The sequence below is a fragment of the Sorex araneus genome, chromosome 10 (assembly GCF_027595985.1).
Source record: "Sorex araneus isolate mSorAra2 chromosome 10, mSorAra2.pri, whole genome shotgun sequence".
In the NCBI taxonomy this organism is placed as follows: domain Eukaryota; kingdom Metazoa; phylum Chordata; class Mammalia; order Eulipotyphla; family Soricidae; genus Sorex; species Sorex araneus.
In genome coordinates this window covers 42,184,404-42,200,554 of record NC_073311.1, presented here as the reverse complement: position 1 = coordinate 42,200,554, position 16,151 = coordinate 42,184,404, and the positions used below count along the sequence as shown (strand labels likewise).

The following is a 16,151-nucleotide window of genomic DNA, read 5'->3' as shown; positions in this document are numbered from 1 at the left end:
GACAAACATTTAAACGTCTTCTGGCCTAGTGGTTAATAGCAGAGACTCTGGTTATTTAAGAGCTGTTATTTGTGAAGCTCTGTTCCTCATTAACTGGGATGCCTGGAATAAGATTCACTTCACGTTATTAAAAATGGATATAGGGCTGGGGAGATAGCATAGCAGGCAAGAAGCTTGCCTTGCTGTCCCAGGTCAATTTCCAGCACCACACAAGGTCTCCCAAGCAATGCCAGGAGTGATCCTTAAACATAGAGCCAGGAGCATACCCTGAGTACTGCTGGGTGTAACCCCCAAACCAAACGAAATGAAGATAAGTTGTGATAATTGGAAACTTTACTACCAAAGTGTAATATAATATATCTCACATGTTATTAGCCTTGGCATCTAAAATTGCAAATTCTCCTGGATATCCTTTATTCTTCACTGTTAACATAGTTCAGACATACCTACTTTCCACAGTTGCCATAAGGATATAAAATAAAGATAAATTGTGTGGGATGCCTGTGATGAGAACTGGCTAATCATTGGCACTAAGATTTGTAGTTTCAAAGATACAAAGGAGAGGTCGGAGTGATAGTACAATGGGTATGGCTTTGGCCTTGCATGTGACTGACCCAGGTTCAATCCCTGGAACCCCATATGGTCCCTAAGTCCACCAAGAGTGATCCAATAAGCCCTGAGCACTGCTGGGTGTGACCTCAAAAAAACCAAACCAAAGCAAACAAAAAATAAAGGTATAGAGTTTTTTTCTTTCAATTGGATTGGATTTTCAAAATAAACCATACACTTTCCCTGCTCTCTCCGCGCTCCCCCTCCCCGCCCTGCCTCTTTATTTTTCTCTACACAGGAAACATGACTGACTGCATCTGGGCCGTGTTACTAGTCTACATTTGTACCTGTTGAGATGTCCTTCTGATGACCTAGGAGAGAGACACTTCCCCCTGGTCTCAGGTCCCATGGTGGAGAATTTCACAATCATAACACACAGTCAAACTGCTCTGCCAGACAAGTTCCCACGGGTGCATTTTACGTAAGATTTACCCCAGCAGTTCCCAAAGTTTAGATGGAGTATTCTTGGGCTTTATCCCCAGAAATTTAGATTCAGTAACTCTGGAAGATAGTCCCCAGTTTATATTTCATATAAGTTCAAAAATGATGCTGATAGGGTTTCAATTGTACTGTGATATGGGTGAGTGGTACAGCCTTATAGCCAAACACAGACTCAACAAAATTTAAAATGTGAGATCTAATATGTAACCACTGAAACTTTGTAATGTGCCTGTCAAGTTGACAGGCGGAGATGGGGTGGGGAGAGAATATGGGAACACTGGTGGAGCAAAGTTGACACTGGTAGTGGGATTGGTGTTAAAGTATTATATGCCTAAAAGGCAACTATCAATAACTTTGTCAATCACAGTTCTTAATTAAAAATTAAAATTAAAAAAAAATGATTCTGATCCTGGCAGTCCAGGGCCCACACTTTTGGATAGCATGGATCTCAGAGACACTGAGTAGAGGCATTTGGGAACTGGAATCAAAGCTAAATAGAATATTAGTCAGTTGTTTTTAAATGGGGGGGGGAGGAATTCTTTTTAAGAGGAAATCGAATGAAATCATGAATCTTTTCAAAGTGAGTAATAGTTTTACACAATTTGATCATTTGAACTTTCAAAGGTTTTGGAATGTCCTTGAGCTATTCTTATGTGACTGGGTCCTTTGTTTATTTTTATAGCAATCATTAACATCTGGGAACCCCAATTTGGCACAGCATCGAACAGATGTCACTGTTCCAGGGACAGTTTGAATTCAGCTTTCAGTAACTCAGAAGCAAGCATGGTGTTGAACATGCCATAGGTATTTCATAAATATTTGTTGAATAAGCAAACATAAAAATTACTACCCGAAACTCCCAATCCATTCCCTTCTTTTCCCTAAAAATAAAGAATTTTTTTACCACTGAGTGACTGTGTGGAGGGCCACACTCAGTGGTGCTCAAGAAGTCAGGGTCATGCAAGGAGAGGCTCAAGGGCCCCCAAGGCCATAAGTGGCTTTGCTCAGGGACCACTAGGGTTAATCTCAGAGGATGCTGAGAATCAAAGTCATGAAGTGATCCATGATCTACCACTTGAGCTACATCTGTCTCCCTCTAAAACCTTACAGACTTGTTATCTGTGCCCATATCCTAAGAGCACTCACCTAGGATTTCATATGGGATCATCTGCTTATTTTGAGTGCTATAGTTTATCTGGACTGGAGCAATAGCACAGTGGGTAGGGTGTTTGCCTTGCACGTGGCCAACCCAGGTTCTATTTTTCCATCCCTCTCGGAGAGCCCATAAGCTACCAAGAGTATCCCACCCACACGGCAGAGCCAGGCAAGCTACCTGTGGCATATTCAATATGCCAAAAACAGTAATAACAAGTCTCACAATTGAGGCGTTATTGGTGCCCACTGGAGCAAATCACTGAACAATGAGATGACAGTGCTACAGTGCTACAGTTTATCCATTCTAAATGGATTGCAATTTCATTGACTTCGCCTGAACCCTCGGGATCCATGATCCTACTACATAAAATTTTGTTGAATATTGCTTTATTTTTTCTTTTCATTTTTATTTCTGTCTTTCTCAGTACAGTAATGGACAAGAAAAGCTATAAAAAGTAAACAACAAATACTTAGTCTCAATTGAATGAAGTCTTCCTCTCCTTTTATTTTATTATTTAAAAGTAATTTATTTCTTTGCATGATGCTTTTGGATCCATGTGCTGCTGGGGATCACACATGCAAGGCACATGTGATCTACCATGTCAGCCACATCCCCAATCTCTTGATATAATTATTAATATCATTTTGTTTTGTTTGGGCGACACACCTGGTGATGCTCAGGGGTAACTCCTGGCTTTGTGCTCAGCAATCACTCCTTGTGGTACTCAGGGACCATATGGGATGGTGATAATCCAACCCAGATCAGTCCCATGCAAGGCAAACACCCTACCTGCTGTACTCTCTCTCCAGCCCCCTTCATATTAATTTTTTAAAAGATGAGTTCACCATTTTCCATGTTTGTTTATGTTTCTTTCTTTTCTTGATACAGAAATCACTGAACCTAAAGTCCATACAGGCAAGACCTACCCCTAAGCCACATCTCTAGCCCAGTTTCTCTTTATTTTTTTTTAAAGCATAAAAACCCACAATTATGAATTACTTCTAACTATGTGTGGTAGTAAACAGGAACAAGTTATTTGTAATTTTCCTATTCACAGCCAAGTCAAATGCACTTAACAGATGTCTCTTTGGGATCAATGACATCTCAGCAAAGGTCGTGAAATGGGCAAGGGTAAGACCATGGTAGAAAATGAGAAATGATGCATAAGAAAAGAGAATAATCTGGTTCAAGGGATTTCAGCAACTACTAGATTAAACTTTAAAGGAAGAAAACTGCCCATGGAAAGACGCTTACCTTTGCACCCCTCACAGGTCAGAGCGTTATAGTGGTATCCAGATGCTCTGTCCCCACAAACGACACACAGCTCATCCCCTTTGATTCTCCCCGCCGAGGCCCCCATCCGGGCCTTCTTTGTGACGGGGATCTCTGCCAGCTCAGTCTCTCCAGGGTAGAGCGTCTCGGAGGGCATGCGCCTGAGTTCATAGATTCCTGGGGAGTACCACTCTTCCGGCTGCTGGGGGTAAAAACCCAGGTTGGAATAGTAGGAGGATGGCGAAATCTGTGGCTGAACTGGGGGAAACGGAACATTGTTGTACTGGGAGTAGGGCTCCACCACGTCCAGGGGCTGTCCGAGAGCGGCCGCGGCTTGCTCTGTTAGCACACCTGCAGAGAAAGCACATCTGGCCTTAGCATCCTTCCATGAGCTGAGAGCAGCTAAGTGGGAGGGAGGGAGGAGTGGGCCCTAAGAAAGGATGGAAATACTTCACAACATACAATCAACAACTTTATCTTCACAGTTATGAAAGAATAATTAACTGATAAAAAGCTCAGAAAATAGCTGCAACAGACAACGTACTAAATGTTCAATCAGAGAACACAAAACATGGAAAAATCAGGATTTTTTAAAAAAAATATCTTATTTATTTATTTATTGCTTTTTGGGTCACACCCGGCTATGCACAGGGGTTACTCCTGGCTCTGAGCTCAGGAATTACTCCTGGCAGTGCTCAGAGGACCATATGGGATGCTGGGAATTGAACCCGGGTCGGCCGTGTGCAAGGCAAATGCCCTACCCGTTGTGCTATCACTCCAGCTCCCCCCTGAAAGAAATATTTTTAAATGACTCACTGTGGAGAAAGAAATCAATATTTCACAATAGATCAAGTACACAAATGAAAGGTTTTTAGAAATGCAAATTGTAAGTGGCTTGTGGACATACAAAAATGTGCTCACTCTTGGCCATAAGTAGCTTAAATAATTCAGTTGAAACTATAAAATAAAAACTGTGTTATCCTTCTCAAATGCATCTTTCTCAAATTTCACCCTCTTGAGAAAAGAGGCATTTTGGCAGAGTACAATATGGCTTAGCATTTAAAATTCAAGTACTATTTTAGCCCAGCAGTTTCATTGCTAGAAAATTAATTTTAAAGATAGCCTTCATTGGTTAAAAAAATTGTGTAAAAGTTTTATTTACAGCATCAATATTCATAAAAATGAGAAATGGTTCATAAATCATATCACCATGCAGTTGTGAATTAGTGATTTAGACCAATATATGCTGATATGGAAAGGTTTTCATGATATGGTGTTACTTGAAAAAAATAAACTTTAGAATAAAATATCTGCGGATTTATTTTTGTTTGGGGGACCACACCCAGCTCTGCTCAGGGCTTATGCCTGATTTTGTGCACAGGGATCATTCCTGGTAAGCCTAAGGGGACCCTACGTGGCAAGAAGGATTGAAACAGGATCAACTCCATCTAAGGTAGTTTCCCATGTATGACTGTGCTCTGACCCTATGTGCACTGTGTGCCTGCATGCACATGTGTGTATAGCAAGGCAAGTGCACAAAATTCGATGCAAATTTGATTTTCAAATGCAGCCTTGGGAAGCTCTGCTTTCAGGGTGAGAGAGTATAGGATTGTGATTTTTTTGTTATGTATATGTTATTTTAATCATTCGAAAGCAGACACTTTGGGGAAGTGTGGGTGAGGAATAAAATGTCTGGAGTTTATTTAACATCTCTTAGTTTTCTCTTCTTAAGACAAAGAAAGTATTATTTTATGGGAGTATTTTTATACCTTCCTCATTTGTGGATGTAAGGACTAGATGAGATAATGTTTGTCAAGAGTGTTTTTTTTTTTTAATACAAGAGGCTTTCAGGTGAGGTGTAATTGACATGCAACATTGTATTAAGTTTCTGGTGCACAATACGTTTCCATGTTGCAGGTAGAGAGGTAGGGGAGTCCTGGTATATAGTTTTGAAAAACAATAAACACTTGAGATTGCCCTGAAGTGGCACAAAGAAGTGGAAACCACATCCTTCTGACATGCAAATCCCGACTTCTTTTGGAGAGGAGAAACTGAAGCACTACACAGAGCAGAAATCCACAACTCCACCAAGAGAAGGCTTGGACCCCTCAGAAAAGGAGGAACTTAATCAGAGAGAGAGATCAAAAGGGAATAACCTGCCATAGTGGCAGTGTGGGGTGGGGGGAGACGGGACTGGGGAGGGTGGGAGGGATGCTGGATTTACTGGTGGTAGAGAATGGGCACTGGTGAAGGGATGGGTTCTCGAACTTTGTATGGGGGAAACATGAGCACAAAAATGTATAAATCTGTAACTGTACCCTCACGTTGATTCACTAATTAAAAATAAATAAATTATAAAAAAATAAATAAATAAAAAATAAAATAAAATTAAAAAAAAGAAAAGGAGGAACTATGGAAAAATCTATGAGATTACAAAGGGACCATCGACAGTATAAGGGATGACACTGTGAGAAGACCAACAATACTGCAAGACTTTCTTGTGACAATGCCCAGATTAACTTCTATGTAGCAAAGCTCAAAAAAAAAAAAAAGCATGGGGAAATTGTGTAAAAGTTCCTCCCCAAAGCTATTTGGGGCTTTCTCTTCAAGCCCATGTTCTCCCTTGAATATATTATCTCACTTACATGTCTCCGTGTCCCTTTGCTGGCTTTTTCCACTCTGAAGAAGTTGTGTTCTCTCGAATGTGTACTCCCTCTCTTTCCCCTCACCTCTTTCTAAGGAAGTTTCATACAATATAAACTATGTTGGGCAGGAAGATAGTTTCCTGCCCACATGGGACAGCCTCGGAAGGTCCCCACAGTGTATTAATATGCCCAAACCAGTAACAAGCTGGGTCTCATTCCCCTGACCCTGAAAGAGCCTCCAGTACGGCATTGTTGGAAGGACGAGTAGAGAAAGGCTTCTAAAATCCCAGGGCTTGGACGAATGAAGACGTTACTGAGACCACTTGAGAGATTCGATGATCAACGGGATGATGAATAAACTATCTTGCTTCACAATTTTACCTCCTCACTGTGAGAGAAGGTGGTGCACCCAGAATGCCCGTGCTGAGGTGAGGACTGACTCGCTCTTTCCTGCAAGGAGCAATTCCTTTCTCCAGCCTGAATCCATGGCTCCCCGAGCTGGTGACGGGGTCGTCTACCGCAGGCTGTAGAACAAGTGGGTGCCAGCCTTGTGGGGCCAGCAGGAAGTGAAGAGGCCCATGCTGTGTAGATGCCTGTAGCTGACTTTGCCAGTCCTGATCCAAGGCAGCCAACTCCTGAGCACTGGTGGCCGAGGTGGGTCCAGCAGAGAAGTGACAGTACTCTTTCCTTGAGTCTACTCCCCTTGCCCTCTATTTTACCTAGCCACCGCATAAAGTGATCACCATAGGTTCATATGCTAATATTAATTTCTGTCTGTGGGAATTTTTAAGATCTGCTCCCTTAGCAACTTCAAAAGTGCAATTCAGTATTTTTTAAACCTTTGTTTTGATAACGGACTGGAGCGATAACACAGCGGGTAGGGTATTTGCCTTGCACACAACGTACCTGGGTTCGATTCCTCTGTCCCTCTCGGAGAGCCTGGCAAGCTACAGAGAGTATCCTGCCTGCACGGCAGAGCCTGGCAAGCTACCCGTGGCGTATTCGATATGCCAAAAACAGTAACAACAAGTCTCACCATGGAGACGTTACTGGTGCCCGCTCAAGCAAATCGATGAACAACGGGACCACAGTGCTACAGTGCTACAGTGTTTTGATAACATGTTTTTTTAGGTAACTTGGTTACAATAGTATTCATATTCGTGGTTTTGATATAAAAAATGAATTCACTTTCATAATCATGAAAGTTCCTCTCCCACCCCACCCCCACCAATGTCTTTATGTCACATCTGCCTCTTTCTCCCCACACTCCTCAGTTCCCTTCCCCCATTGCTTGGTAACTTCAGTTTTGTAGCCCAAGACCAAGAGTTTGTTATTTAATATTATTTCCTTGTTTTGTTTCTTCTTTGTATACCACAGATGGGTGAAATTGTCCAGTATTTGACTTTCTCTAATTTGACTAATTTTGTTTAACATAATGTCCTCCAGTTCCACCCAAGTTGCAGCAAGCCACAAGATTTCATCTGTTCGTATAGCTGCATAGTATTCCATTAAGTCTCTTTTATATCATAACTTCTTTATCCATTCATCTGTGACTGGATACTGTATGTTTTTAATCTCCTCGCTGTTGGACTTAGCGCTGAAATGAACATAGATGTGCATATATCTTTTCCAGTTTGCAATCAGTATTTTAAAGCATAATTACCAAGCTGCATACTACAAACTTTAGAACAAAGTTTTTTGCTAAATTTTGACACACAATAAGTGTTCAGTAAATTGTAGTTGGCATCAAAATAGGAATAATAGCTACTATTCCTACTATGAAGTAAGCCCCTGACCTAGAAAGCCTCTAAATAATAAATGTTATCGGGTCGGGTAAATACTTTTATTTTCCTAGAAAATACACTGTGGCAATTTAGAAATGTAAATAATTACATTGTGCATGATTCACAGGCAAAATAAAATTATAGGAGAGTAGGGATATGTGTTTGATTTTTCAAACCAGGCAATTCTAGACTAAAATTTGAACTCTATAGCTTATTAATAGCAATATTTAAAGCAAATTAAAGTTTTGACAAACTCCAGTTGTTACAGCAGCAAATTTGATATGAAAATCCAATTTTAGGGACTCAAATGAAATAACACATAGGCACAGTTCCTCATCTCAAGTCTCTGGGGTTCCATGAGTTGGGGATATTTGTGGCTTGTGGAGCAGCATATAGTGTAATTCCTCCATAGTACCGTCTGGAATGGAGCCCAGAGTCAAACACAGCAGTATTTTCCACAGTGAAATATATGGAAATTCATATATTTCCAAAAGAAATACATCAAGGCTAGGAAATAACCTCATATCAGATTTTGTTTATTTATTTATGGTATATGTGTGTGTGTGTGTGTGTGTGTGTGTGTGTGTGGTTGTGTGTGTGTGGTGGTGTTGGCAGTACTCCCAATCAGTATTCAAGGGGCTGGGGGTTGCTCCCAGCAATAATCTGCCAATTGAACCAGGCAGTTCAGTGCTAGGGTCTCAAGATGTTGGGCTTCCAGGCCCACCAGGGCCACATCCAGTAGTGTTCAGGAGGCCACGTGGTGCTACTAGGGTTCGAAGTTGCATTTCATTGCATGCAAAGCATGTGCCCAACCACTAGGCACCGCTCTCTTTGGCCCCAAATTTTATTTTGTTCCAAAGTAAGTTTGTGTCAAACTTTAGGAAGAATATTTCGTTTTCAAAATTTTTGGAATTGTCCACTAGGGGGTTGTGGATCTTTACACTTGATATGCGTAGAATTCTCAGCACTCAAACCGTGGCTGGTATTATTATTCTTACTATTAAAATCTCTGAGACTCTCTGCCAGAGAGTCTCTTGCCCCCACGCCTGGCTGTCTTCCCCGGGGCCCCTCGGAGGGGATGGGCTCCAGCTTCCCTCCCCAATCTGAGCAGAGCTCCTGGCGGCTGAAGACCACTGGAACCTAGCTACAGCCATGCCTGAGGCCCCTCTCCACACGTTCAGACAGGCCTCATGCATGAAGGTACCGGCAGAGGAACCCAGGTGTGTGTAATCCCATCAACGGCCAACATCCAGAGAGAGACTTAAAAGCAAGCTCTCAGAAGTGATATCTTTAGCCTTCTTCTCCCTCTGGGAGAAACTGGCAATCTTCTGAGAGTTTCCTGCCCACATGGGACAGCCTTGCAAGCTTCCCATGGTGTATTCATATGCAAAATCCAGTAACAAGCTGGATCCCATTCCCCTGACCCTGAAGATCCCCCAGTGCAACATCGTTAGGAGGGCCAAGTCGAGATAAACTTCTAAGATCTCAGGGAAAGGATGAAATGAGATGTTACTGAGCCCGCCCGAGAAATCGGTGATTAACGGGATATTGTGATTGATTGATTGATTGTGACTATTACAATCAGAGGGCTGGAGTGATAACTCAGTGGTTGGGCTTTCACCTTTCACTCGACCAACCCGTGTTTGATTCCTCCGCCCCTCTCGAAGAGCCCGGAAAGCTACCGAGAGTATGGAGCCCGCATGGTAGAGCCCGGCAAGCTACCTGTGCGTATTGGATATGCCAAAAACAGTAACAATAAGTCTCTCAATGAGAGACATTACTGATGCCCACTCGAACAAATCGGTGAGCAATGGATGACAGTGACATTACAATCAGAAAACTTTGGTAGTTTTCTAGCACCTTCCCAGGCACTTGTAGATTCATTTTGCTTTCTCACACTCCTCTCGTAAGTGGGTCATCCTTCCTTCTTTCCTTCCTTTCTTCCCTCCCTCCCTCCCTCCTTCCCTCCCCCCTCCCTCCCTTCCTTCCTTCCTTCCTTCCCTTCTCCCCTCCTCTCTGCCTTTCTCTCTCTCTCTCCCTCTCTCTCTCTCTCTCTCTCTCTCTCTCTCTCTCTCTCTCTCTCTCTCTCTCTCTCTCCAGATCTCTCATTTTATTTATTTTTGATGCTGGGATAGAACTGAGGGTCTCAATACATGCACTGTAGTTGCTCTACCACTGAGCCACATCCCGGGTTCTGTAAGTTTTCTTAGTTGTTTTTTAGGGGCCACAACCAGCAGTGCTCAGGAATTATTCGTAACTCTGTGCTCAGAGTTACACCTGGCAGTCTCAGGGAACCATATGGATGTTGGAGATCAAACCTGGGTCAACCACATGAAAGGCAAGCACTTTACTGGCTGTACTATTGCTCAGGCCCTATAGTTCTTTTTCACCTGTAAAACCTCCAAGGCATTTCTACAGTAGTAAAGTGAAGTGCATTAATATTAAATGTTTGCTGCAAAGAATGTGTCTGCATTGATCCAGGAAATGATTAACAGAACAAAAATTATACAACCTCAGTGAAAAAATTGATTTCCTTTCTTTCATACTCAACTTATCCACATAATGGCCACAAAATTAGTATATATGAAAGACAGAAATTTTGACAATGGACCAAAAAGTGGAAAAATGTAGAAATATGGAGTTATTTTAGAAAAGATAAAAGAAGACAAAACAAAATCGTGATTTGTTTCATAATATGACTAAAATTTTTTGGATTGAATATGATTGCAATGATATTTAAATATAGTTAAAACAGTAGTTACATTTACATTTATACTTTCATTTCATTGTCCAACATACATTGTTCCTAATCAATGCTCTGTCTCTGCCCCTCTACCCTAGTTCCTTTTCACTAATTTATCAAGTAAGCTTAAGCAACTTTCCAGAGGTCAATTAATGATCAAATTTGAATTATGTGGAATCTAAGAATCTAAGAAATATATACTTTTTTTCCTTACATGGTGATTTTTAGATCTCTGAGCATTCTTGCAACAGAGAAAAAAATTTTCATAATTACAAAATCCAATGGAGCCCCAGCTTAAGTTAGATAATAATATCCTATCATATCACTCTCTGAGATCAGCTTATTATAACAGAAAACTTTCACAAAGACTGTCACTGTCATCCCGTTGCTCATAGATTTGTTCAAGTGGGCACCAGTAATGTCTCTCATTGAGAGACTTATTGTTACTGTTTTTGGCATATCCAATACACACGGGTAGCTTGCCAGGCTCTCCCGTATAAGCTCCATACTCTCGGTAGCTTGCGGGCGTGATACTCTCGGTAGCTTGCCGGGCTCTCCGAGAGGGGCGGAGGAATCGAACACGGGTTGGCCAAATGAAAGGCGAACGCCCAATTGCTGTGCTACCGCTCCAGCCCATCACAAAGACATAAATAATATTACATGAAAACAAAAAAAGGTATGACTATGAGGAGAGTACAAAATATATGTTCAATAATGTTTCCATTGCCAAATCTATTTTTAGATCTTTTTTAGATCTTCATAGTGTGTTCACTCAATCCCCACACAGAACAGAGATGACAAATACACAGGAAACTTACAATTATAAAACAGCACGGCCAAAATTGCCCCAAATGAAGAAACAAGTACAACTTCCACTACGAACTGTGAGACTTGGAACAATTGTCCAACACATTTTTCTATAAGATGTTGAACAATTGTCCAGCACATTTTTCTCTCAGAGGTAGTTCAAATCTAACATACAATTGGATAAGTTGAGTTCTATAAGACATGTCTGTTTTCTAAAGAACCTGGCAAACAATGACAAACCCTTGACATTGGAATACACCATTTACTACGTAGTGGGAAGGTGGGGGTGGAGATAAGGAGAGAATAGAGGTGACAGAGTACCACTGGTAGAGGGGTGCAGGCACATTGGAGATTGGGGGGAGTAGCAATCATTTTGTACACTGATAAAATAAACCTTAATAACTTCATTGTAACCACATTAACTATAATAATTTTTTAAAGGAGAAGCTGGCAAAATCTTGATGTGAATGATTATGAATAGCCAATTAGTAGCTTATAGCCTATTGGTCTATTTTGATGATAAAATCACGAAATCCCGTTAATCACCGATTTCTCAGGCGGGCTCAGTAACATCTCATTTCATCCTTTCCTTGAGATCTTAGAAGTCCATCTCGACTCGGCCCTCCTAAGGATGTTGCACTGGGGGCTCTTCAGGGTCAGGGGAATGAGATTCAGCTTGTTACTGGATTTTGCATATGAATACACCATGGGAAGCTTGCAAGGCTGTCCCATGTGGGCAGGAAACTCTCAGAAGACTGCCAGTTTCTCCCAGAGGGAGAAGAAGGCTAAAGATATCGCTTCTGAGAGCTTGCTTTTAAGTCTCTCTCTGGATGTTGGCCGTTGATGGGATTACACACACCTGGGTTCCTCTGCCAGTACATTCATGCATGAGGCCTGTTCGAACGGTGATGATAAAAGTCACAAATATTTCTTTGACTTACAAAAGCAGATTGAATGCTTGCTCTTTGCCAGATTATTTATATTGACTTAAAAGATACAAGGGTGTGCAAGATAGAAAATGGATAGAAAAGGTCCCAGAGTCAGTTGTATTGGGATAGGGGCATGAAGCTGGTGGGGTGGTTGTGGGTGACCAGGGCAGGGACTGTTATGTTGGGACAAAGCCATGCAAACAAGGAATTTTCAAACAGAGAATAAGAAATAGAGATCACAGAGCTTTATATGCTTTCTAAAAATGTAAGTTTATTTCTACTTTAGTATAGTTTCAGAGGACTGTACATTCGTATATTACAATCTGGACTTGTGACTTTTTAAAATCAGTCTATCAAGCCACAGAATGATTTGGGTACTTTAATACAACAAGTTTTAAAATGAGATGTTAGTAAAAAGAGACTTTTTAAATTTACTCTTAATTTTTATTTATTTTTATATTTGGGGGCCACACCCAGTGATGCTCAGGGCTTGCTCCCTAAAAAGGCAACCAAATTCTCTTGGGTTGTCCTTTACTGGGTGCCATTTACAGGGATGTTCTGGATGAAGGACATGTTCTCTACTTACCAATAAAGTAGCCACTCCCCGCATGAGTACACCGAGTGCTCGAAATATGATAAACCTAATTTTAAATGGCACTGACTCTTAAGTAATAATCGAACTGTGGCCACGTGTGGCTGGTGACCGAGTACTAGATCAGACCGCACAATTCTCTGAAGTCACAAATCCAACGAGTGCATGAGAATCAGACTCATCATGTAACAAGGACACTTGCTCGTCACCTCACAGGTATTTTCTGATGAGCCTAAGAGACGATTCAGATCGGATCCAGTTTCCCATCCCTCGCACAATGCTAAGCAGAGTAAATGTTTGATGAATGTGTGTTGAAATGTCTCATGAATGGACACTCAGCCTCTCTGTCTTCCTTTATTTCCTAAGGGGGCAGGATTTCTTCATTCTGTGATCTGACTGCTTTTGTGAAGTAGTTTGCTCTGCTCTGAGCCAGGCCCTTGGGATGCTGGTGTCTCTCCCTAACAGGTCAGCTGAACCCGCTGGCTCTGGAAGGCCTATCCCAGTTTCCCCAAGGCAGAATGAATCTCCCTAACCTTCTGTCTACACCTCCGCTGCTGCAGTTAGGAGAAACAAGCATGATCCTTTTGCCAGACAGCCCTGCCTTCCACAAGGAACTTGAAGTTCAAGACAGACAGGAAGGCCCTATTATTGCAAGCCTGGATTCAACTCTCTCCCACAGCCGACTAGATGCATGAGCTTGGGAAAGACACCCGGTGTCTTTAAGCTTCTGTGCCTTTCCTTTATAAAATAGAATCAGACCATCCATATGTGAGAGGTTGCAGCAAAGAGAAATCAAGAGCAATCAATCTAAACTATGTCATGCTTGATACCACAGAAACAATGATTGCAGTTTTGTTATTGTTATGGTTAGTCTGTAAACTCCTCAGGGGACCAGATTCCCTGTTTGCCCCATTCTTGGATTCTTGCACAAGTCTGAAACAGCATCAATGTTTAAAAATGTTTGTGAAACTGAAATGAACAGAAATTTTTTCCCCAGCTCTCAATTAATTTCCATTTCTAAATACAGTGGGAGACACCATTAAATATCACATTGGGACCAAATGGTGGTTTGTCAAGTTCATGATTGAAAATAAGTTCAAAATAGTAATTATTACCAAATCATTCATTTCTCTTATAGTTGGGCACTTAAAGGATAAGATTCTGTTGTACAAAATATCATAAAAATGGTTTCATGTAGTCTATGCTTGAATTATAATCTAGTGCACTTTGAGAAAAATAAGTAGTCTCTGTCTTATGCTAAACTCTTACTTATCTGCTTTTCCATAAAGTGTCAGGAGAAATTGGCTGTGAAACTGTCAGCACACTAATGTTTCTCAGTCCCTGTTTTACTCAGCACAACCCATACTTCAGAATGCATCTTATATCATGACCCCTGTATACATACACAAGAATAACGGAAACAAAATTTCCATGAAATAACACTTATTTGCACTATCTGAAATATAGGTTGACATTTAAAAACATCTATTTTCTTCTATTTTATCCTAGTTTCCCCCCCCTCCTTTATCCTAGTTTTTATTTTTAGATTTTGTTTTGAGGTACCCAGGGCTTACTCCTGACTGCACTCAGGGCTCACTCCTGACAGGACTCAGGAGACTGTACAGAGTGCCAGAGAATCTATGTGAATGCCAATACATTGAGTGCCAATGAATCTGGGTTGTCCTTATGCAAGGCAAATACTCTGCAGGCTGCACTATTGCTCTAGTGCCGAGCCTAGTTTATAACGCTGGTCACGAGTCACAGAATAGATTCCATGACCACTGGGATCTGATCTTTGCCATTTTGAAAACATTGCCTTAAACACTGTTATAAAATACTGTTTCACACTGTTATAAAATACCGTTCCAAGTGTGCACATGTTAGAACTGCCTAGTATTTAGCTTGGGGGCAAGGGGAGAATGTGCTAATTTTATATAACATCCTATAAGAACGTTGAGGAAAAGCGTATTTAGGTTTCATCCCAAAGAAATACACACTTGTAAGACCTTATAAAACTCACCTCGTAAAACCTTAATTAGTAAAGTTATTGTAAGCCATACTACATTAATAAAAAGAGCCTGCCATGGAGACAGGTGGTGGGGGGAGGGGGCGGGAAATTAAGGACATTGGTGGAGGGAGGTTAACATTGATGATGGGTTGGTATTGGAACATTGTATACCTGAAACATTTTCATCAATAGCTTTTCAAATTATAGCACCTTAATAAAAAAAACAATTTTTAAGTGTTACAGAGGCATTTTATAATGTAAAAAAATTTCGCCTCTGCAGTGCCTCATCCCAGTCACAATCACCTCGCCTTGGTCTTATGGCTTTGACTGAGCTATCCCTGTCAGAGATGTTATTCCCTCAAACATCAGGACAGCAGGACCAGTGCTTGCTTTGCAACACAGCAGCACCCCAGTTTGTTTCCTGAGCCCCACCAGGCATGATCCCCGAGTGCCAAGTCAGGAGTCAGCCTTGAGCACCACTGGGAGCAGCACAGAAACAGCAGAAATTAAAGAAAAAAACAAAACTCAAGTCCCCCACATTTCCTTAGCCAAGTGGCTGAAGCCCAACACAGAGCACCCGGGAACAGCGTCCTACCTTTCGAAGGCTTCAGACTCATCATTTCCATGAGAAATCCAGAGTCTGGGTGGCTATGGTAAAGGCTATTTTGGATTGGGTTATCTAACTCCTGAAACTGCATTACCATGCTTAGCTTATTCCCAGCAACTGAAAATGAGACTAGGTAAGGAGTGACAGAGGCCAGAGGTTGTGTGGTTTACTGATTAACTTCAGTACAGAGCAGAATATTTGTAAATGTTTATGAGAAAAGTCCTCGATGCCAAATTGCCTAGTAAGCTGGAAACCAGTCTCTTAGATAAACATTTGGGGAGCCCTCTCCCAGGTGAAGAACGTTTAGAGGGTAAGTTTCTGCTTCGTGGCCCTGAAAGTGGATTTGGGGGTCAAGTGCCATGTTCTAAGATCTTGACATTTGTTTCTACTCAGAAAGCTTCTGAGTAGTATCACTGGGCAATGTCAGGAATCATTAAAGCATTAAGCTGAATGGGTGGGAGATAGTACAGTGGTTAGGGTTTGTGCCTAGCAAGCACCTAATCCAGGATTCGATCCCTGACACCACATGGTAGCCCAAGCATTGCCAGGTGCAGCTCT

At 41.5% G+C, this 16,151-nt stretch overlaps 1 protein-coding gene across 2 annotated transcripts in view; it reads right to left on the bottom strand.

Annotated features, from left to right (window-relative positions):
• The window catches only part of NR1H4 (nuclear receptor subfamily 1 group H member 4), a 70,483-nt gene extending 54,793 nt beyond the window's left edge, over positions 1-15,690 (bottom strand). For both annotated transcript variants that reach the window (XM_004602762.2, XM_004602763.2), the window contains exons 1-2: positions 15,582-15,690; positions 3,461-3,829 (exon numbers count right to left, since the gene is read on the bottom strand). In XM_004602762.2, the coding sequence (XP_004602819.2) occupies positions 3,461-3,829; positions 15,582-15,690 (478 nt within the window). The remainder of the gene's footprint in view (positions 1-3,460; positions 3,830-15,581) is intronic.
• Positions 15,691-16,151: the final 461 nt, after the last annotated feature.